A 21508-nucleotide genomic window follows, 5' to 3' on the forward strand; every position below is an offset into this window, starting at 1 on the left:
TTGCTCTTCTGTTGCTTTGGAGGTTTTCTGAGCATTCCCAATTTGGAAAGGGAGAAATTATATATGTTATCTGGATTGGGAAATTCTTGGAGGAACCAGAACATTTTGTTAGGGAGATGGACGTCTGGAATATCCTGTTTAGTCTGTTCCCAATGCTACGCTGCTATAGATACTGTATGTGCAGATTTGACCTAGATCAGTAAAACCACTGTATAAGAACGTAGATTCTGAACATTCTTATTTATTTTAATTTACTGTAGAAGAACCCCAGCTGTCATAGTCCGGGAGTGTTGGTTTTGGTTTTTGTTGGATTTTTCTTGGATTACTGTATTGATCTCTTTTATTCTACCAGATTGCAAGCTTTTCTGTGACATCTTTGAGTCTTTTCATTCTTTGTTTTACTTCATAGTTATTCTGGTGATGCCTTTCAGTTTTCCTGTGTTTTGTTTTATGTCTCAATTTTGTGTTTCTGTTTTCTGCAGCACAGTAATACTTTGCCGTATTTTTACAAGGCAGCTACAGTTCCAAATGCATGTTTGTGGAGGCAGGAGGTTGTCCTAAATCAAAATCAATAGCGCTTTCTGAATATTCAAGTGGTTTGGTTATATATTTATTCCTGAGAAAAATTTCTAAATTCCAGATTTCTTATATAATGTTCCTAGAAACACACACCTGTTTTTACACCAGTTTTAACATCCTTTGGTGGGGCAGTTCTGTTGTTTCTTACTTTGTTGAGGAATTTGGGCCAAGCATGTGACACCGTCTTTGGTATCACTTTGATTTCACCTTCGCTGAAGTGACCCACAGATGCAGGAAAAATGAGTATGGAGCCGGAGATGTGCCACACTTTTTAGAACAAATACCAGAAGAGAAATATTGTAGTCTTTGTTAACATGAGCTGCATTTTACTGCGCTGACTGTTTCTGTGATTAATTCCTGTGCTATCAGCCATATATTAAAGTGGTTTATAAAAAGTCCATAGTTTAGGTCAAAGCCTCAGTCAACAGCAGCATGAACCCAGCTGTCCTACAAAAATGGAGAATGTTTAGTGCAGCTCTCTGTTTAATAGAAACAAATCTTGCTTCCTGTGTTCTTGCGGTTCTTTATTTGTCTTGTGAATTTTAAACATTTACCAGATTACTTGTGGATATTATTCTTCATCTACACATAGGTCAGATGCTGGAAAGCTGGGCTGCAAGTATGGTGCTCAAATCTCACCTCACTTTGGTATTTATGTGGCATATCACATTCAACCTCCTGGCCACAAAAATCACCAAATATTTATTGAGGCTTGTAGCTTGAAACTAGCCTTTAAAGTCGACAGCACGTCTACTGACGGTGGTGTGGGGGGAAAACCCTGTGTGGCTTGGAAGAGTTTTTGGTGTTGAGCTCACAATCTTGTCCTGGATGGAGAATAGAAGCACTGAAGTCTGCACCCCATCTTTACTTGACAAATATCCTGGATTTTTGTTGTTGTTGTTTTGGTCTGTTTTGGGACTTGAACTGGCTTTAAAGTTTTGATTCTTTTTTATTTCTCTGATCATTGCTGGGACAGGTAAAAAAGTAAATCTGTTGTACATTAAACCTTTTGAAACCAGAGTCATATTGGGTATATGGTGTCTCCTCCCTCCCACTGATACCCTGCAGATCCTGAAGAAATAAGAGATATTTGTCCCTTGGCCAGTATTCAGTCTTTTACTGTAAACACAGTTCACACAGTCACTATTGAACATTTTCTATCTCAAACTTTGGCTGCATTTATGGTAGGTGTGGTATGGTATTTACCGGTAGTTGTTTAGGTTATTTGTCTAATCCTGGTCAAAATCATTGAATCAGCAGTTCAGTTTAATCCAATTCCATTCAATTCTATTTATATAGCGCCAGATCACAACAACAGTCACCTCAAGGTGTTTTATGTAGTAAGGTAAGACCCTATAATAATACAGAGAAAACAGACAAAACCCAAATAATCATATGACACCCAATGAGCAAGAGCTTTGGCGACAAAGGGAAGGAAAAACTCCCTTTTAACGGAAGACGCCTCCGGCAGAACCAGGCTCAGGGAGGGACGGCCATCTGACGTGACCGGGTGAGCGGAGGAAGGCAGGAGACAAAGACATGGATCTATAGACAGTAACTTTACCAACTAAAACTGGAGCATACTTAACATATTTCTTGGATTGTCTGTAAATAAGCCATATTTTTGTCCGACAGCTGCATTAAAAGTATTCAGAAAGGTGTCAAAAACACTGGCTGCGTTAGAATCTACGTCCCTAAAAATACAAACTTTATTCCTTAAAAGAATTTAAACAAGTAAGTTTTTTAAAAAAAGTTTGTTCTAGGCTGCAAAGATGGTTAGTTCAGCTTTAAAGTTTGATTTGTAACATAGGAGTCTATACAGTACTCACTTTTGTAGCCCACCTCAAGTGGACATTAGAAGTACTGCAGTTTTTGTAGTTTATTTTTCAAACCCATTTTAAAGAGATCGTTGCTTGGGTGCAGTCCATGAGCCTTTAAGAGAGATGTGTGACGAGTTTACACAGAAGATATTTGGAAAATTTATGGCTAAATAAAAGGGTGGGGCCATGCAGGGGCTTCGGGCGCATATAACAGATCTGTTAAAGAATACTTTGGCCATGACCATGTACGGATCAGAGTGAACACAAAAGTCAACCAAAAAAAAAAGAAGTGCTTTTTATGTTGCCTTCACGTGCTCCCTGCCCCTTTTTTGTACCCTGTCATCATAGCGTGGTCATGGCATAAATATTTTTTAATCCTTTTATGTTATTATGAAAGGGGTTGTGGGTCATGTTTGAGAGAGCTGTGTCTGTTAGTGAAGTTTCAGGCTGCCCACCTCACCACAACGCGAAGCCACAGGGCGTCTCAGTACAACTACATTTTCAGCTACCCACACACAACCCAGCTTCATACTCCATAGGCATTTGGAAAAACACTGTCATCATGGGCACACTGTGTCAGGGCTGCTCATTTGTAATGTTTCACATCATCCATTCATGTCTCTGCTGTCTACTGAAACCCTCAGAAAAGTGGTCCTGGAAGACGAGCTGGTTACACGGGCACTTTGCAAACAGATTTAAAGTATTCCACAGGAGAAAGCCGAGCAAGAGCTCTAATCCAACCATTTTGTGGCGTCATGTGAGGTGTTACAGAAACCCACCCCCCTCCTCCGCCCCACATACTTCATCTGGATTTCCCATTTTCTGATTTCCACTTGAGATAGGGTTGTATTATACAAAGAGCTGCAGCACAGCAGCGTCTATAAGTGAATGACACCTGTGGGACTTTAATGGAAACAGCACAGAAGATACTGCCATTCAACACTGCTTTTATCTCGTAGCCTGGCTCTGATCTAAACATGAAATAAACATGAAATTGTATCCTGTGTTCGTCTTATGGCAAAAGCATCCCTGGACATTTTTGTCCCTTTACTTACAACTGTCTTCTACTACCGAAGCGGTTTATTAGCAATTTCTCCAACAATGTAATTAAACACTTCAGTTCAGCAACAGTAAATGACTTGCCCATATGTAAAGACTGCACTATAGCCACGAGAATCAACATTCACCCGAATGCCTCCTTCTTGTTGCTTCTTTGCTTACTGAAGACTTCATTTAGAGGACTATGGAAGTTTATAAATCAGCACCATCTTGACTATTGTTCTGTTTTGATTTATTTCCTGCAGTACTGTATAGTAGATAATCATAATAAACTTGGGAAAAATTTCAACTTATGAGGTCATTGTATATAGAAGTAATCCCTGTGAGGCCTCATACTCCTCCAAACACTGTTTCACAGTTTTTTTTTCTATTCTTGGCTTGATATGATGATGATGATGATGATGATGATGATGATGATCATATAGATATTAGGCAGAGGATGAACTGAGGGGCTGTACTCACGCACTTTATAAGATAAATAAGGTAAATATGAATTATTCTGAATTGTAAGTCATGCAAAGCCAGTCTAGTAGAGTTCAAGAGTAAAAATAAGAAGTTAGAAATGTGCAGAAAAGGTTAATCATCTGGAAATAAATCATAGGTTCAAATGTCTAAGAAGAATAGAGTTTGACAGGCCAACTCCAGAGGGAGCTTTAGGATTTGCGTGAGATTGTTGATTACAGTTGAATTACAAAAACGAAGTGTGAGATTTGAAAGAACTGTTATGGATAGAAGTTTAGCTGGTGCCACTCTCAATCCTAGATAAATTGGGAGAGATCTTTCGGAATGTCTTACCAAATCAAACATGCCGATCATCAAGAGTAATGTTTGAAATAATGTTTTTTCTTCTGGGTTATAATGAGGACTCCCTGTATTAGGCAGCACATGGGTTTTAACCGTTTTGCATTGCAGGGGTTTTAAGTAGGTGAATGACAATCCAAAATGTTTCTTCATAAACAATGACATGCATTTACTTGCTTGACTTTTATGAAATCATGTGGAACCAGGCGACTTTTTTTAAGTTATGAAGCCCAGTGGCCTTGGAGATTGATGTGCTTTGAGTCTCTTGATGGAAATTTAAAAGTTTTGTTGTCGTTCTCCTTCTCTCAGCTGAACTGAAGAAGCAGCTGGATGTGCGGAGGAGACAGAGAGCCGCTTATGGTAAAAATTATTTATAACTTCTGCCCACACCAACATCTAAACAACAAACATGTGAAGCAATTAAAATTCACCACATTTCTGCACATTTCTTGCCTTTGCATTGGGATTGCAGCTTGAGGAAGTATCAGGTCTTTTTATTATCATCTTTTTGATATTGAACTCTTCTCAAAACAGGATGATAAACGCTGAGCACATTGTGGCCCCTTTTCAACTGTTACTAGTGGCCACTTCAAAGCTTTTGCAGCAAGCCTCAGTGAATGAAAGCTTACTGGCCAAAGACTGGGCGGCTCAGGCTCTAAGACGCCGTCATTTGCTCCATTCTGACTGTTTTGATCAGTGAGATAAAACCTTTGATGGAGAAACCTGGTTCTAAAGCATGCAAACACCTCCCACCAAAAGGCTTTTCTTGTTATTTGGAGATCCGCATCAGAGAGCTCTTCACAGCAGCCTGGTTTCCATTATCCGAGGCCAAAAGTTTAAATGCTTTCTTTGAAGCCAATGGACTCATGACACACACAAATTCTCAGCTTCTAATCTTGCACTTGTCATTTTATATAAAACATGACCGTGTTTCTTTTTTGTTTTTAACTCCTTTGTCATCTCTGCAACCTATCAATTCTACACCACAGGTGTCATGGAAAGTCACACAGGGTCTGAGGAGGAGTTTGACCCAGCCGAAGAAAACCTCTGCAAGCACATTGAGGAAGAAAAAAAAGGGTGAGTTTGTAGTGCTTTTTAATGAATTACTATGGCAGACCCTGCTTGCATTGACTGGATACAGCAGATCCTTCGTAACGTGGACAAAAGTTGAATTCAGTACCGTTGATTTCTCCTGTCAGTTACAAGAGCATCGTTGGCCGTCTAAAAGCGCTGAGGACCGAGATTGAACATCTGCAGCTGTTGTTGGAGAGGTCAAAGGTCAAGCTCCAGAAGGACTTCCATAAGTGGTGGAGCCAGGAAGCTTCCAGTCTGCAGGTGGCTGAGCTTACCTTCCTCTACCTATCCATGTGACAACACCACATAAAGCATCTGGGAGCCTGATGTAAAGTCCAGGGAAGAGTGTTAAAGACATGTTTGACATTAGCCTTGTCTCTGGCTTTTTGTCTTTCTGTTTATGGATGTCTTCTTTCGTTTGTTTTCTGAATGCAGGGCTCTGTGGTCGTGTAAGTTGATATGCATCTGTCTTTGACTTGTGGGGCCTTTATGGCACCAGTGTGACCCTTGCAGCCTCTGTTCAACATCATGCTCAGTCGGTCCTGGGGGGAAGATATGTAGGAGGCAAATACACACAAAGACATTTTCATGGAACTCTTTGTGACCCAAACAAGAGCCTGGAAAGCAGCTTAGAGGAACAGCAACAGATGATGGACAGTCCCAGCAGATAGCATTAACAGGAACAAAATGTCACACAGTGGAGGCAGCCAGCTAAACATAGTGGAGAACAGTTGCCATAACGCTATAAATATTGCATAAATCTTAGTAGCTAAAGATTTAGCTATTGAAATTGTTGGCTAACAGTCTTTAACAGACATGTGAAGAATAAAGTTTCCATACAGCTATGTACTGCTTCCATAGGAATTCAGAGGCTAAATAGCTGATAATCCAATTCACTAATTAATTATCAGGATGTGTGAGCAGGTTTATAAAAGCAGGAGCCTTGGCATTTTGCCGTCTGGAGCATTCAGATGTGTGTCGGGACAATGCCGCAGTGTTCGCAGAAGTGGACATCCCAGGAAATTCACCCCAGGTCCGGAGCACTCAGCGCTCAGCAAAACTGTAAAAACACCCAAGAGCTACATCTCAGTCAAATGTGAGACCATCTGTCTCACAGCTAAAGCTTGGTTCAAACTGGGTCACAGAACAGGACAACGATCCCAAGCACAGCAGCAAATCTGCAACAGAACGTCTGAAAAAGAAAAGCATCGCGGTGTTGCGATGGTCCAGTCAAAGTCACAGTGAAAAAGTTCACAGTATAGATACTAGAAAAAATTCAAATATAGTTCATTCAGTTGTACCTTTAACCAACTTTTGAGCTTTTACCGTATGATGTGTAAGTACTTTACCAGTATCTACATGGCTATATCTGTCTATGATCTCTGTGGGTAATAAGAGATAGGTCTTCACCATATGATGAAAGAATATGTTTGCAAAAGTTTAAAGAGAGAAAAGCTGATAAAATTTCATGTCTAAAACCAAGTTAGACTTGTCTCTCCACTTGCACGCTTTCCTCAGCCTTGATGGCTGTCATGTGGTTGGTTTCGGAAACCAACTGCATAGAAGATGTTAGGCACCAACATGTGATGAGGCACCAACATGTGATGAGCAGACGTCGCTGGCTGCCGCTCTTTGGTTTTGATCTTATGAATGGAGTGAATATCTCATTCGCATCTGAGAAAAGTTTGGAAATGTGTCACTGAGTGACGAATGGGAAGCAGAGGAAATCCAACAGACGGGCCTTACACATGCAGTTTGAGTCCACAAAGCAGGACGTCCTTTTTCGCGCCTGTATATATTCATCAGCTTTGTTCATACGTTTATTGTTCTGTTTTTGTTCTGCACACATGTGATTGCTTAAACTTTGTGTTATGACAAAGCCAGAAGACACAAAATACCTAAGGTTGTCTGGTCCTTTTAAAGAGAACTATGGCCACATTGCATTTAACTGTTACCAGGCTGGCATGATGTTGTTTTGTAGAGAAGTGGTACAGAAATATTTCAGTAAATTAACTTTTCATTATTTGTAACCAGGAGTCTGAGTCAGAGGCTGCAGCCCAAAGTCACACTGGGACACTGAACAGGACCATACAGCCATCCACACCTCGAGCTCCGGGATTTGGGTGAGATTGCTTTTTGCAGCCTTGCAAAAGATGTAATAAAGGTCTGGCCAGTTGGCTGGTATGCACTCTTAATATGTGTGTATTAAATAGACATTTTTAGCTTCCATTCAGCTCATATACGTATAAAAATTAGCGAAGTTATAATGAGAACCACTCTCTTTTTACTGATTTATTAATAATATTATAGTTTCCTTTTCATTTCCGTGCTTGAACACTTGATTCTTAGCCAGCAACCTGCAGCTTGTTTCTATAAAACCCTTTTTTACTTTAATAAATAGCAAACAATTGCTGGAACAATGTTAAATCAATAAAACAATGTTTTTATGTGAAAGATGCAAACAATATTAAAAGACATAAACTTCATCACAAATGTTGAAAATGATTAAAGAAATTATTAACCACCATTTTTTATAAGGAATATAGTACAAGAACTAGAAAAATGGAGCTGAGAATATGGCAGCTTTAGTTTTAACTCAGTGAACTTTGCAGAAACTCCACAAAATGTTGCTACAAACTATTTTTTGTGTTGTAGCGCCCTCTGGTGGTTGGCTCATGTACATGCATACATTTCCTACAGATGATATAATGTTCTGTGGTATTTTGCTGTCAGTCTTCATGAAATACTCTTCTAATTTTAATTAGGGCTCCTGCTCTCAGCAGTACTGTGAGAGACTCGCCAGCAGGCCGACACCTGAATCCAGATCCTTCTATCTCTGCTCAGGAGCTCAGGTCAGCTACGCTTCACTGATCCTCTCATTTATTTGCTCTGGGTACTGATGGGTTATACTGCATGTAGCCATACGATATGTAACACTATATATATACACATACACTGATTCTTTGATTTCAGAAGTTTTACCCTTGAAAGCAAACCTCCAGGACCAGCTGTGCCAGCGTGGCAGAATAACCCTGTGAACAGGAAGGTGACAGACTTCACCCCTTCTTCTGAGTGGAAGTATGTGAATCAGTGGCCTGGAACAAAGGCTGACAAATATTACAATCAAAAGAGGAGTTTTAAACTATTTCTGGCCAAAATAATCCTTTGGAACAACATATTTAGGCCCTACAGTGTCAGTGACACAGCCTTGTTAAGTATAACTTTGTTTTTTAACATTACCAGTTGGTGTGAATTTATTTATTTTTACATGTTACTAAAAAATATTTTTTCTTTTGTCACATGTAGCTACGTGGGGGGTTTTATGATTATTATCGTGTGCCCTTTAACTTTGAATCTTTATTATTAACTTCAATCTTTATTATGTTTTTAGTTTTGATGACATCGTTGAACTAATACTTACAAATAAAATGCTTACATTTCTTAAATCTCACAGGAGATCCTGTGAGATTTAATACAGATTAATGAACATAATTATGGGGGTGCATGTATTTTATTGTTTCACTTGTAAAGAATAAAGTGACAGAGCCTTATTTCCAGTATATTCTCAGAGTTCTGCCATTTAACATGTTCAGAGGAACTATTGACTTCACTCATATCTCTTTAGAAATAAGAGACATCACAGTCCTTGTATTGTCTATTGTTTATTTTTTACATTTTTAAAACAAACTGAAAGTTCTTTGGATTTATTGTCGACATTTTGAAGCACTTAAATCTGTATATAGACGTGTAGATTTTATAGATTTGCAGTGTTTTTTTTTTCTTCAGTCATGAGCACGGCTATGATTTTTATATCTTTGTGAAGTAATGTCTACAAACTGTGCTAACAAATCAAACAGGCCTCACTGCTGCCTGAGCTACCTTTTTACGATCACAGTTAAACACTCGTGCTTTTGTTCCACCAGCACAGAGACTGCATTGTTACCTGTTTCTTATAAACCTCTGCATTACGAATAGTCAAGAATAACAGGACTGCTGGGTTGTTAAAGCAATGAATGATGATGGCTGCCTGTCACAGTAACTATTCATACATTTCAGGACCCTCACCTCTGCCACAGTCTCATCCTCTATTCCACTGACTGGAGACCAGCAAACTGATGCTGACATCCTGGCTTTTATCAGGGCTAGGCAGAATCTCGTCAGCAGGGCAGGTAACACACACAGATACACACATGCAAAAAACGCACCTTAAGCACAGTATGCATTATGCATTCAACACCGCCCTCTGCTGGCCTGACAATAAAGTTTAGCTTCTCTCAGGACTTTTCGTAGCTTTCTTTATCCTCGTTTTCTGTCCACTGAGGGAATAAAGAGACTTGTTGCTTCCACTTCTCTGTCACAGTGTTACATTATGGTCACAGACAGCATACATATATGGTGGACACTCCTTTCACAAAGCCCTGAGGTTTATTACAAACCTTACTTACCAGCTTACATTCACTACAACTTAGGGAGCTAGTCTTACTGAGCGAATTTGAGGTTGAATTAATTCAATAATTGCTTGAACATTAATATTGAATACAGTATTTTTGCTGTATGGATTCATGTGTGTTACTTGAATGCTATCTCTCTTGGTCACGACACTGTTGCAAAAAAGATTTTTAATCTCAGGAGTTATCGAGAAAATAACTGCTGACTTTCTTCTTGCTTGTTTTCTTGCTTTATTAGTTTATTAAACTGTTTTTCTTCATCTTTTCTTCCATCATTATAGCTTTCGCCACTAAATGTTTACCAACTTGTTTCCTTTTTCATTTTACTCTTTTATTTTTTGCTTTCTTTTTTCATTACCTGTTTTCTATCTTTCTTTCCTCGACTTTATTTGGGCACTACCAGTGTCAATTTTTACTCTTTCTATATTTATGTATACATCTTCCCAAAACACCTTCCAAGACACTAGTGCGTTCTGGGAAGTGTAGTAACATTAGCAAAGGCATTTGAACATCGCCACACAATAGCTTATTCTAACTTTTTCTTTGTTTTCTGAATTTCAGGCAAACATCAGCAGTGATGTGTTTCAAGTATGACCTCCACGTGTCACGGCGAGTGAGATGAGCCGTGTGGAAAATAAAGGAGGATCCAAACGCAGGCACTTGGTAAAGGTGTGATGGTGGTTTATTAAACACAAAATAAAAATGGACAAAAGGCGAACCGAACAAAGACTAAACTATACTGGGAACAAACTGAGTACAGAACACGAACCTGAACATGAACGAGAGCGAGCAGAAACCGATTGACAGCAGGGAAACACACAGATGAAGCAGGGTGGATACACAGACGGACCAGCAACTACAAACACAGAAGACACGACTTAAATACACTCAGAGAATCACAGGGAGATTACACACAGGTGGGAGACACAGCTCGGAGTCATTAACGAGACGAGAGGTAAAACTGAACACACTCACATGAGACGCAGACCTTCACAATAAAACAGGAACAAGAAACCATCACACTAAGACGCAGACTCGACATTGAGAGACAGACAGAAAATGACACATGGAGCTAGACATATACTAAGCAGACACAACCGAAGAACAAATCCTAAACACAAACAGAAACATGAAACTCTAATAATAAACATCATAATCATCATCATTAACACAACAAGAGAACAAGAAAACAATCCCTGATGCAAAATTAAACCAAAACATAATAAACTCAAAATACTGGGTGGAAACTGACCCAGAACTGTGACACCACGTCTACCAGTTGAAATAATTACTCATGACCCGGTACATGGGTACTAGGCTTCTCCAAGAAATACAACACACACACACACACGCACACATTATGCCTGCTGTCAAATGTGCACACTCAGTTACTGGCTTCTTCCTGGTAATGACGTGATATAATGGTCATGAGTGGAAATCACAGCCTGCTCCGACTGTTTGACAAATGTTGTCTCAAGATATCAGAAGAAGGAGCGGCCAGTCGGAAGCCGGCTCCTCCAGTTTGTGGAAGTAATGAATCATAACTATGTAAATGATGCAGAAACAAATAACTTTCATATTTCCATCTAATTTTACTTTATTCAAAAGGGGTGTAAAAGTGTATAATATCAGGACATTTCCTATTTAAAATGTACAAAAAAAATGAAGCAGAATTGTGCGATGCTATGACACACACTACTGCTGTTCTTACTTCTGAGTTTCTTGTTTTGTGTATTAGTTTTAAACTCTCCACTCTGCCTGCCTTGTGATTTAAAATCCACAGATCATAGCTGTTGATGCACAAAGCTCATTTTCTTTTGCCATTTATATTAGTAATAAATCTTTTTTCATGAGTGCTTCCTTATTTCTCTTTGATAATATGTAATAGGTGTAACAGTGGCTTTTTTTCACTTTGGAATTTAACTGGAAAAGTGGAAAACCACTGTCAACTATAGTTCTAACAGCTATACTGAAAAAATTAGAGTATCTCTTAGGTCTCCCTGAAATTTGAAGATGATCTGTATGAGATCATATAAGCAAAAACAGTTTTTGTGCAGCAGATTTAAAATTACATCAGGCATTCACTCGGACCCTCAGATAGTCTCTCAGTCTTGTTCTCTAAAACTTAAAGACTTAGGAGAGCCCGATTCTCCTGCAGAGATGTTTGCTGCTGTTGCGTCATTTCCTGGCGACACTCTCGTTGGACAGCATTGAACGAGATCTACCTATTCTGGACCATGATAACAGTATTCTGGCTGATTGGAGCTGGAGCGGACCTGGCTTATCGAAGAACAAAAAAAGCGGTTACAGCTGTTCAAAACCCCACAAGGTTGGCCAACACGATTGACCATGGTCAAGCCGTGAGTACTCAGACTGTGTTTACTGAACGCAATATTGATAAGATCTTGGAGAAGCTCACGGCTCTGCATCGGGAATTGAGAGACCTGATGACCAGTGATGGACATTTAGACCAAATGCGAAATTGGAATGCAGTTGTTAATTTGAACCCAAATAACCATCTCCTTCATGCAGCTACTCAAGACTGTCAAGGCCAAGACTGCCCAAAACAACAAATTTCCCTGATAACAGGACTGTGTTTTGACTATCTGCTCCTATACTTCAAGGTCACCTGCATCACCTGGAGGACTGTTGACTTTTGCTTAACCGGGTGAAAGGACACTGTTTCAAGTTGAACACTGGTTACACACACACACACACACACTCAAATCTCTCATGTACACAGACACACACTCACCCCCCTCCCAATGCCTCCGAACCTTTACTCCCATCCAAATCAGGCAGGCAGATCTGTCCAGCACTGGAAGACTGGCAGCAGGACTGACTCCTGAGCCCCTCCTTCCCTTTGCACCTAAAGCCACCTGTGTCTGTATTCACCTGTCACTAAGGAAGCCACACCTCTAATTAATGTAAACTTTAAGCCTTAACATGTTAACAGGCTGTAAACATATCTATTTCTGCTATGAAGTTTGACATTAACATAGGAGTTACTTTTGGAGCCAGCACCAAGTGGACGCTACAGGAACTGCAGCTGATCTGAGCTGCTGTTCAGGGAAATGATGCCAGCACGCACTGTGCCAAAGGTAAAGAAACACCCATGGAGAAGTGTCCAGTCGGTAAAAAGCTCTATTCAGATTGTGTTACAAACTCTTCTTGTTGGATTCTGAACTAAATAGTTATTATTAGACACAGAACAGCGAAAGCTCTTGACACACCCTTCATTTCTTTATATTATACTTTCAAGGAGGAATTGAGAAATTGTTGTCCAGTCTTTCTGAAGTTCTTTCTGAAGTTCTTTTGTGGCCATTGGCTATTTTTTCACTCAGGTAATTCCTAGTTAGGTAAAAGTTTGCCATGTCTTTGCATGGTGTGCAGTGTGTCCTTAAAGATTTTGAGGAAACTAGACAAGCGATTAGACAAAAGAAGTAGTGCCAGGCCTAAAACCTATAGCAGGTGAACACTATCTGAAAGTCGTGTCCTTTGAAAAAAAAAATCCAGAGCTGATTGGTAGCAGCTTCCTCTTTCAACATGACACTGATCCCAAATTTCAAATGCTAATGTGAAAGTATGCATGTAAAAATATAGAGTGAAACAAAGTCAGTCATGTATTAGCCTGCTGTGACCCAGACCTCATCATTATTGAAACAGTGTGGGATCATCTACATCTGCCAGAGAACAAAAAAAGCAACCACCATCCAAAAAAAGAGCGTTGGATGTCTTTCAAGTAACCCGTAGAACTATTTCTGAAGACTCCATAAAAAATTGACAAGGAAGTTTAAAATAGAGAGTTCAGGCTGTGTTCAATAATTAAGGTTTTCTTACTAAATACCGACTCATTAGACAGTTTTTGTCTTATATACTGTTATTACATGCATGTTTCTACATGTTAGTAAATCACTGCACCTATTTCCACAGTAAGCAACGATAATATAAGTTTTAACTTGAGGCTTGTTTACAGCTATCTCAGGGAGATTGTCAGGTTTGAAAAATAAAAAAATCAATATCTCCATCAGCATCAGCTAATAAGCTGTGTCTGCCTACCTAGCTACCTCAAAGCCATTTGTCCAAACAGAGACGACCTGTCAACAGGTTTACATGGCTTTGCATCAATTTGTTTGACACATGCACACTTTGCATCGAGGCTGAGTGGCTTTGGAGCAAGGTCCTTTTTCGATCACGTCATTACATCTGTTATTTCCCTCGGGAACATCACTTCCGATCACTGGGTTCACTGGTATTTGTAATAGAGAGGGTGTTCCCAGGAAGAAAAACTGCCTAATTAGAGCTGAAGCATGTTTTTTTTTTTTTAATAAAAATAAAATGTGAAAACTGTGTAAATCTGCAGAGAATACAATAATCTAAAGATTGATCTAAAGTTGGTCATGGAAAAAAAAAATCTTCTGACCAACAATGACATGCATTTTTTCTTCTTCTTCTTTTACACCCCCCACCGAACACTTTAAGGGATGTGCTAGGATTACTGCACTTCCCAGAATGCACTAGTTCCTTAGAAGCTGTTTGACTTTGCGTACTCTGCTCATAAAAAAGGACAACTTTTAAATTTTAGTATAGCATCAAGTCAGTTAAAACTTTGGGATACTGATCTGTTCAGTGTCTGGTTTTAATTAAATTAAGAACAGGTGCACTATATGAGACAACCCACAAAACAAGGAGGAGATTCCAGTAGACGGGAGGTTAGTCTTGGAGAGCTGGATGGGGGTATAGAAGGTCCTGAACCTATCAGCAGGACTGGTATCTGCTCCTTTGTGCAAGGAAGAACAGGCCAGAACCCTACAAAATAAACTCCAGCAGGCCAGACAATCAAAAACAGACTTCATGAGGTGGCCTGATGACACAATATCCTTTAAAGGGCCCTGTGCTCCCTGCACTGTGGAGCCCAGTTGCTCCACAGACTGTCCAGGAGCTCAAAGATGCCCTGGTCCAGATCTTGGAGGAGATCCCCCAGAATACTATCTAATTATCAGCATGCCCTGATGTTGTCAAGCATGCATATAAGAACATGAGGACTGTACAAACCACTCAGTCCCTTTAACTTGCTGGAGTGAAATCTCAGAAAAATGGTCTGAAGCATCATTTTTTCCTGCTTTGATTTTTGGAGTAAGATCAGTATACTTTCCTAGTGAGATTATGGTCTTAGTCACTAGTGTTATTCCAATAAAATACAACATGATGTTCAGTTTGTAAATGATGGTACTGTTATGTAAAGTATAAAGAGGATAAAAGGGTGGTGCTCCTTCATAACCATGTAATATCAGTTCAAAATTCAAGACGACAAAAATGTTGAACTCTTTGCTTTAAAACAGGAAATCACAAAACACTGGGTAACATCCAGTACATTTTTTATATGACAGAAACCAAAACAGTAAATATTTGACATCTGTTTGATTAATTTTTTTCCAGATGCCTCTAAATAATTGATAACTTTTGGCTGTGTAAGCCATATACATGCCTAATGGTTGATGCTGTTTTCTTGATGTGTTGACTTTTTATTTTTAATTATTGTAACCTACGTGACTGAAAAACTAAATCCTGTTTAAGTTTCTCCTTAATAATCATAATGAGCACAGTCAGAGCCAAAATTTGGAATAGGCATGTGGGGAAACCCAAAGTTATAGAGGTAGGTGAGTCTGGGCTTGTGTACAGACTGGGATCAGATGGCCTGTGCTGCCACTGGTCAAACATTAACTTCTGTTATGCTGACAAGATGTTGCTCCCTTATTAGTGGAAACAGTTGGAAGTGTATGTGTGTGCCCAGATGTCACTAATGGAGGTGAAGTAAGTTTGGCCATTACCCAGATAACCCATAAATTCACAGGACTCTGATCAACCAGAATGAGACCTGATAACCTATCGACTCAGAGCTTCACCAAACATTAGCCTGCCCTCATCCTGCTGTGATGTAGAAATGCTTTCTCCTTAAGCAAACCGATTTCGTTGCCTGTTTTCAAAAAGAATCTCACGCTGAACGAGGGTTTGTCTTTCAATTCTTTCTGAACTAAGAAAAAAAACAACCAACTCTTCCAACAAGTTTGTTGATTGGTATCGTATCCTTTCTGTTGGTGGCGGGAGGTCAATGGCGAGCTTTCACGTGGTGCGGGTCAGAGTGAGCTGGACGGCTCTTTTGGCTCTGGCCCATTTCATCTACCTGCTGGCTGGAGCCACCATCTTCCGAATACTGGAGCGAGAGGCCGAAAACTACAATCGAAACCATTTTCTGATGGAGAAGTTGAATTTCTTAGCAAATTACACCTGCTTGGATGGAGACGCCTTGGAGTACTTTGTTAAGGTCTGGCATTTATTACACTGTCAGCATGTGTTTGATAGTCCCAACTTTACCAACACAGTGATGGCAAGGCAACAGCAAGGCAATTCAAAGTGCTTTACATTAAAAGATAAAAGGTATTCATGTAAAATGAGCAACATTAAAAAAAATGTAAGAGCTTCTAGATAGAAAATAGACTGAAATATATGTAATTTAACATAAAATAATCTGAAATGAAAAGCAAAGAGAAAAAGTCAAAAATGAATGCTTCTTCTCCATAGTTTTAAATCATAGTTTTAAAAATGATGTGCCCAGGAAGCCATCAAGATACTTAACCCTGAGTTCCTTCCAGTGCAATAATAAATCATTAGATAAGGCACTTAAGTATAGAATAAAGTGTGTGTATGTGAGTTGAAGGCTTGACAGTAAGTAGCTTTGAGTGCTCATTTAGATTAGAAAACTGTAATTTACTTGCCTGGCTACTTATCCTAGGAGACTGTCACAGACAACCTGATGGGTCTGGATGGTTAAGAATGTACTGGGAGGTCAGTAGTGCTTCCAAAAACAGAAAGTGAATGAACAATTGTATGATTATGGACGCAGTTTCTTGCTACACCCATACCCCTCACATCCACAATGTAGCTAATAAGACCAAGCTCTTGAGCCGTACACATACATGCAGGAGACTTTAGATTAGATTACATACACCTGGTTGGACCCACTTTTGCCCTTTTTCTTTGTGATATAGACTCAACAAGTTGCTGGAAACAGTCACGAGAGATTTTGGTGCATGTTGACATGATAGCATCACACAGTTGTTGCAGATTCCAGCCCACTATATCCCAAAGACGTTTTATTGGATTGAGATCTGGTGAGGTCATTTGAGGAGAGTGAACCTTGGTTATAACAAATGCTTTCTCACCACTCTCCAATCAGTGATCCTGGAGAGTGGGAGGAAAATCCCAGCACGTCAGCAGTTTTTAAAAAATTCAGGCCTCCTTGCCTGGCTAATTAATATATGTGAGTAGTTTTTCTACCAATTTTAAGTTTGTGCTGCATCTTTACATTATCAGACTCTACCAAAGTGTTCAGCATCAGATCTAGTGCCATGATAAATGTCTATCAACACCATAAATGTTAATAATGCAATGAACTACATATCTAGTGATGTTACATGAGAATCAATTATTACACTACAAGCTTTTTTAACATCATGATAATAACGCTTTTAGAAGATGCAGCCTTAAATGCATCTCAACGGACATTAATCAGTTAAACTATGTAAAAATAGATTCTGCTGTTGTCAGATACAGGACACAGTGAATACAGGATTATAGCTGCTGGCCCCACCATTATGTTAAATACATGGTAATAATAGCTGACTGTAACCTGACCTAATGAGTCATTTAGTGTGTTCTAATCTAAAATATTTGCCAGTGACATTACTGGCTCCCTTTAGTGTCATGAGTCATTAAATGTTCAGGCACATTTAATCCTGATTTTACTATCTCTGTGCTTGCATTTGTGTGTGTGTGTGTGTGTGTGTGTGTGTGTGTGTGTGTGTGTGCGCGCGCGCACAGGTCATTTTATATGCCAAGAAAAATGGAGTAAATCCTTCAGGAAACTCCACAAACCCCAGTAACTGGGACTTCAGCAGCTCCTTCTTCTTTGCAAGCACAGTCATCACAACTATTGGTGAGCACTTTCACATTTCAGTTTTCCCATTTGTGGGAAATGCCTGCCCCGCTTAATAACGGCTCCTTATCTGGTTCACAGGCTATGGAAACCTCTCCCCAAGCACTGTGTCTGGCCAGGTGTTTTGTGTGTTTTATGCTTTCTGTGGGATTCCCCTGAACCTGGCCTTCTTCAAACAGCTGGGGAAGTGTTTCACTATCCACCTGGGGAGGCTGGAGAAGGGACTGGTCTCAGTTGTTCCTCACAAGGTACCGCTTCATGTCCATTAGCTACAGCATGGAGTTAAATTTTTTTAGGGATCACATCAAATCAAAATTGTTTATAAGCACATTTAAAGCTAACATAGGTTGGCCTATCATCTAGTACAGTCTAGTGAAAAAGCCAAAGAATAAAAATGAGGTGTTAAAATGTCCAGTGTTGATGAGATTCTGATGTGAAGAACCTTATCAGCACCATCAGTGGTCACCACGACATAAAAATGACATGTATAGAAAGAAACTTCACCAACTTTCCAGCATTTTTGTTTCTTTGGTAAACTAGCTGGGAGCCCATGTAAACAAGCAATACAGGTGATAAGCGCCCTCACACTTTCACATACCACTTATTTTCCTAACCTTCACCAGGTAACTGCTGGCCAATCTAGGGACAGGGTTAAAGTTTGGTAAACAATCACATCTTTTTATAGATTTTGCGCCTTTTGGAACACCGAAGTGGAAAAGCTTTAAAAAAAAAACAAAAAAAAAACAACTCCTGGCTAAAACCTCTAACACCAAAATGTTTCTTTTAGCTTCTGAAACTATACCTTTTTTAACAGCTTTGACAAAACCTAATCTTACACAGCTCCCATGTGAATTGGCAGATATTACAAGCCAAGCATCACATTTCTGGACCTGCTTCAGATACTGAAAGCAAATACTGGCTTAAACAAAATATTACAGAAATACTCTAACTACTCTGTTCATTTGTTTATCAAATACTAAAGTGCTGCCAAAAAGACATCAACATTTGTTGCATTGATTGGATGTGTAGGCCACAGCATGCTGATAGCCTTTATCTCTGTGTATAATATCAAACCTTTTGTCCTTTGCAGCAAGCATTTGAGGCTGTTGCAGCGAGTTTGTTCTTTATCGCTGGCACTTTCCTGTTTCTGGTCATCCCCCCTCTGCTGTTCAGTTACGTGGAAGGCTGGACATATGGCGAGGGCTTCTACTTCGCCTTCATTACCCTGAGCACCATTGGCTTTGGAGATTATGTGGTGGGTGAGTAGAGAGAGCAAACAAACAGCACAGAAGTCAACCTAACCTTTGTGATTCTATCCAGTGGACTGTAAAAGGCATTTGGACGTAATGTCTTTGCAGGTACCAACCCTGGAAAGACCTACATCTATCTGTACCGCAGTGTTGCAGGCATTTGGATCATCTTTGGCCTCGCTTGGCTCGCTCTCATCTTCAACATGGCAGCTAGTATAATGGAGCATGTGCTGGACCAGACTTACCCGAGCCTCAGGAAACAAAGGGAGGCAGAGAACATGCCATCCAGTGAAATAGAAGCCACATCAAAGATCTGAAAATGGACTGCAGATAGCACCATATACAGTGCGTAAAATATATTTAGCGAGACTGTGCTAAAATAGACAAAGCAGGATGACTTCTACCTCATTCAGGCCACACAATCGGTGCTTTAAATATTTGCGTTGAACTGTCATAAAATGCAAACAGTTCACACAAATAACACTGTTCTAATTAATTCTAATTATTCTCACTGAGAGCAAAATGTTTTACATATTATATACAAAGTGTGCTCAGAAAGTTATGAGAACAGGTTGACAGAAGGGGGAAAAATCAAAAGCCTGACTTCATTTAAATGTGGCCAATCTCCCATTCAGCACTATTTTCTCATGCACCTCTGGACAGATTTTAGATCTCATTGCAGAAGTCTTCTCATTTCCCTTTCCCCCCTTTATTTTGTGATCTCCTCCAGTTTGTCAAAATCAAAACTTAATGGAAAATCTGACAAGTGAGTCAGTTGGCATCTTAAGATTGTGCAGGTGTTCTTGCACACAGTTCATGTTTTTGTCACATTTCCTCCCTCACAATAATTGGGATGTTCTTCCAGAACTCTGCACTGATGGGTCCAACCTGAAGGGAACATTCATGCTGTAAAACACTAGAGGCAGTGTGAATGTGGTAACAATGCCATGATATTTCATACTGCACTCATGGTAGCTCCCAAGTCCCTACTGGGTCAGCTCACATTTTTGCCCATGTTATTCCATGTGTTGGTATCAGTATAGGTTAACATCCCTCCTATTAGCGCTCTACTTAGCTTCAGCTCTGAAATCTTCAGGAGTACCACCAGTGTGATTGGTTGGTAATGGTTCTCCAAGAACTGACTGCCATTAAAAAAAATAAAACAAATGTAAGTATGTGACTTGCAAAATAAAAAGTAGCCATTCTTCAGAAACACAAGTTAAGAAGATCAACTTTTTCAGTGTTAGTCATAAAACAATTAAAGGCACCGCCATAATGAGCTGACTCTCAGCATTAGAGCCTTTCTTGTTTTGTAAACATTATTTCAACATTTTCTTAGATGATCTAGTAGAGAATGTGTTTACTCAGGCGGAAATCATGTTTTCTGCTACACGTTTGTGTTTTTTATTAACTCTTGTGTGTGTGCGTTTCTCTGAGAGCATGTCTGCATTTGTGTAGTGATGGAAAATTCAGGTGAATTGAATGCAGAGGGCTATCTTAGACAAACACATTAATCAAAATGGTGAAGTGAGCTGTAAAAAAAAAAAAAAAAGGATGGCTTTTACCTGTCCCACTTTTTAGTTTGTTTTAAATCCATTCAACACTTACTTATTTTTGGTTATGGAGCGGTTTGGTTTCAGAGACCCTTTTATTCAACTGATTAAAAATTTATATTATTTACCTTCAGCAAGAATAAAAATAAACGGGAGCTTAACTGGAGTAGTGGACTTGCAGAGAGGATGTCGGCAGGCATGTCCGCTTAGCCCAGCCTTGTTTGCTTTATTTATTGAACCGCTGGCGCAAGCTATTAGGGAGGATGAACAAATTAAAGGGATATGGATACGGAATACGGAATATAAAACGGGTTTATTTGCAGATGATGTTTTGCTGACCCTCACAGACCCAGAAAGAAGCTTACCTAAGTTATGGTCAAAGATGGAAATGTTTGGAGAACTTTCCGGATATAAAATAAACATTCAAATAAACACAGGTGATCACATACAATTATTTACCCACAACAAAGATCAAAAATCTGTCTAAATTCATACAAATAAAATAATTAAATATTTAGGTATTAAGATTCCCAAAACACTGACAGAAATCTGTGAATTAAACTACTCACCAATTACAAGGGAATTGAAAGAAAACATTCAAAGGTGGAGCCTACTGCCACTTGATCTGTATAATAGGATTGACCTGATCAAAATGAATATACTTCCGCTACTGCTTTTCCTTTTTCAATCTATACCAGTACACATACCAGCCAAACAATTTGCGTTATGGAACAGAATGATTTCGGATTTATATGGAAGGGCCGTGAACCCAGAGTTAGGTATATAACATTGCAACTACCTAAGGAAAGAGGTGGACTTTCCCTCCCAAACTTAGAAAGTTATTTTAAAGCAGCACAATTAAGATATTTAATTTATTGGTGTGATCCGTCGTACGAAGCAAAATGAAAATATTTAGATGTGACAAAAT

General features: G+C 39.4%; 2 protein-coding genes across 2 annotated transcripts in view; both read left to right on the plus strand.

The window, feature by feature from the left end:
- kif6 (kinesin family member 6) overlaps window positions 1-10437 on the plus strand; it is a 70523-nt gene extending 60086 nt beyond the window's left edge. Inside the window, exons 16-23 of the mRNA XM_005933972.2 lie at window positions 4569-4619; window positions 5249-5336; window positions 5459-5594; window positions 7368-7456; window positions 8099-8185; window positions 8307-8411; window positions 9390-9502; window positions 10343-10437. Coding sequence (XP_005934034.1) covers window positions 4569-4619; window positions 5249-5336; window positions 5459-5594; window positions 7368-7456; window positions 8099-8185; window positions 8307-8411; window positions 9390-9502; window positions 10343-10359 — 686 coding nt within the window. The 3' untranslated portion in view covers window positions 10360-10437. The remainder of the gene's footprint in view (window positions 1-4568; window positions 4620-5248; window positions 5337-5458; window positions 5595-7367; window positions 7457-8098; window positions 8186-8306; window positions 8412-9389; window positions 9503-10342) is intronic.
- A 5009-nt stretch (window positions 10438-15446) lies between these two features.
- Window positions 15447-20311, plus strand: LOC106632283 (potassium channel subfamily K member 16-like). The gene is made up of 5 exons (XM_042225622.1): window positions 15447-16106; window positions 17663-17777; window positions 17859-18025; window positions 18868-19036; window positions 19136-20311. The coding sequence occupies exons 1-5, from the start codon at window positions 15894-15896 to the stop codon at window positions 19342-19344; spliced, it is 873 nt and encodes a 290-aa protein (XP_042081556.1). The 5' UTR covers window positions 15447-15893; the 3' UTR covers window positions 19345-20311.
- Window positions 20312-21508: the final 1197 nt, after the last annotated feature.

This window comes from Haplochromis burtoni, unplaced genomic scaffold (assembly GCF_018398535.1).
Source record: "Haplochromis burtoni strain Fernald_Lab_line unplaced genomic scaffold, NCSU_Asbu1 Contig_176, whole genome shotgun sequence".
Taxonomy (NCBI): Eukaryota; Metazoa; Chordata; class Actinopteri; order Cichliformes; family Cichlidae; genus Haplochromis; species Haplochromis burtoni.

Excerpts from the sequence above, each read along its gene's own strand:
- LOC106632283 (XM_042225622.1), top strand. The coding sequence starts at position 15,894 with ATGGCGAGCTTTCACGTGGTGCGGGTCAGAGTGAGCTGGACGGCTCTT. Across the intron at positions 16,107-17,662 it reads CCTTGGAGTACTTTGTTAAG|GTCATTTTATATGCCAAGAA; the intron begins GTCTGGCATTTA and ends GCGCGCGCACAG. Across the intron at positions 18,026-18,867 it reads TCTCAGTTGTTCCTCACAAG|CAAGCATTTGAGGCTGTTGC; the intron begins GTACCGCTTCAT and ends TGTCCTTTGCAG.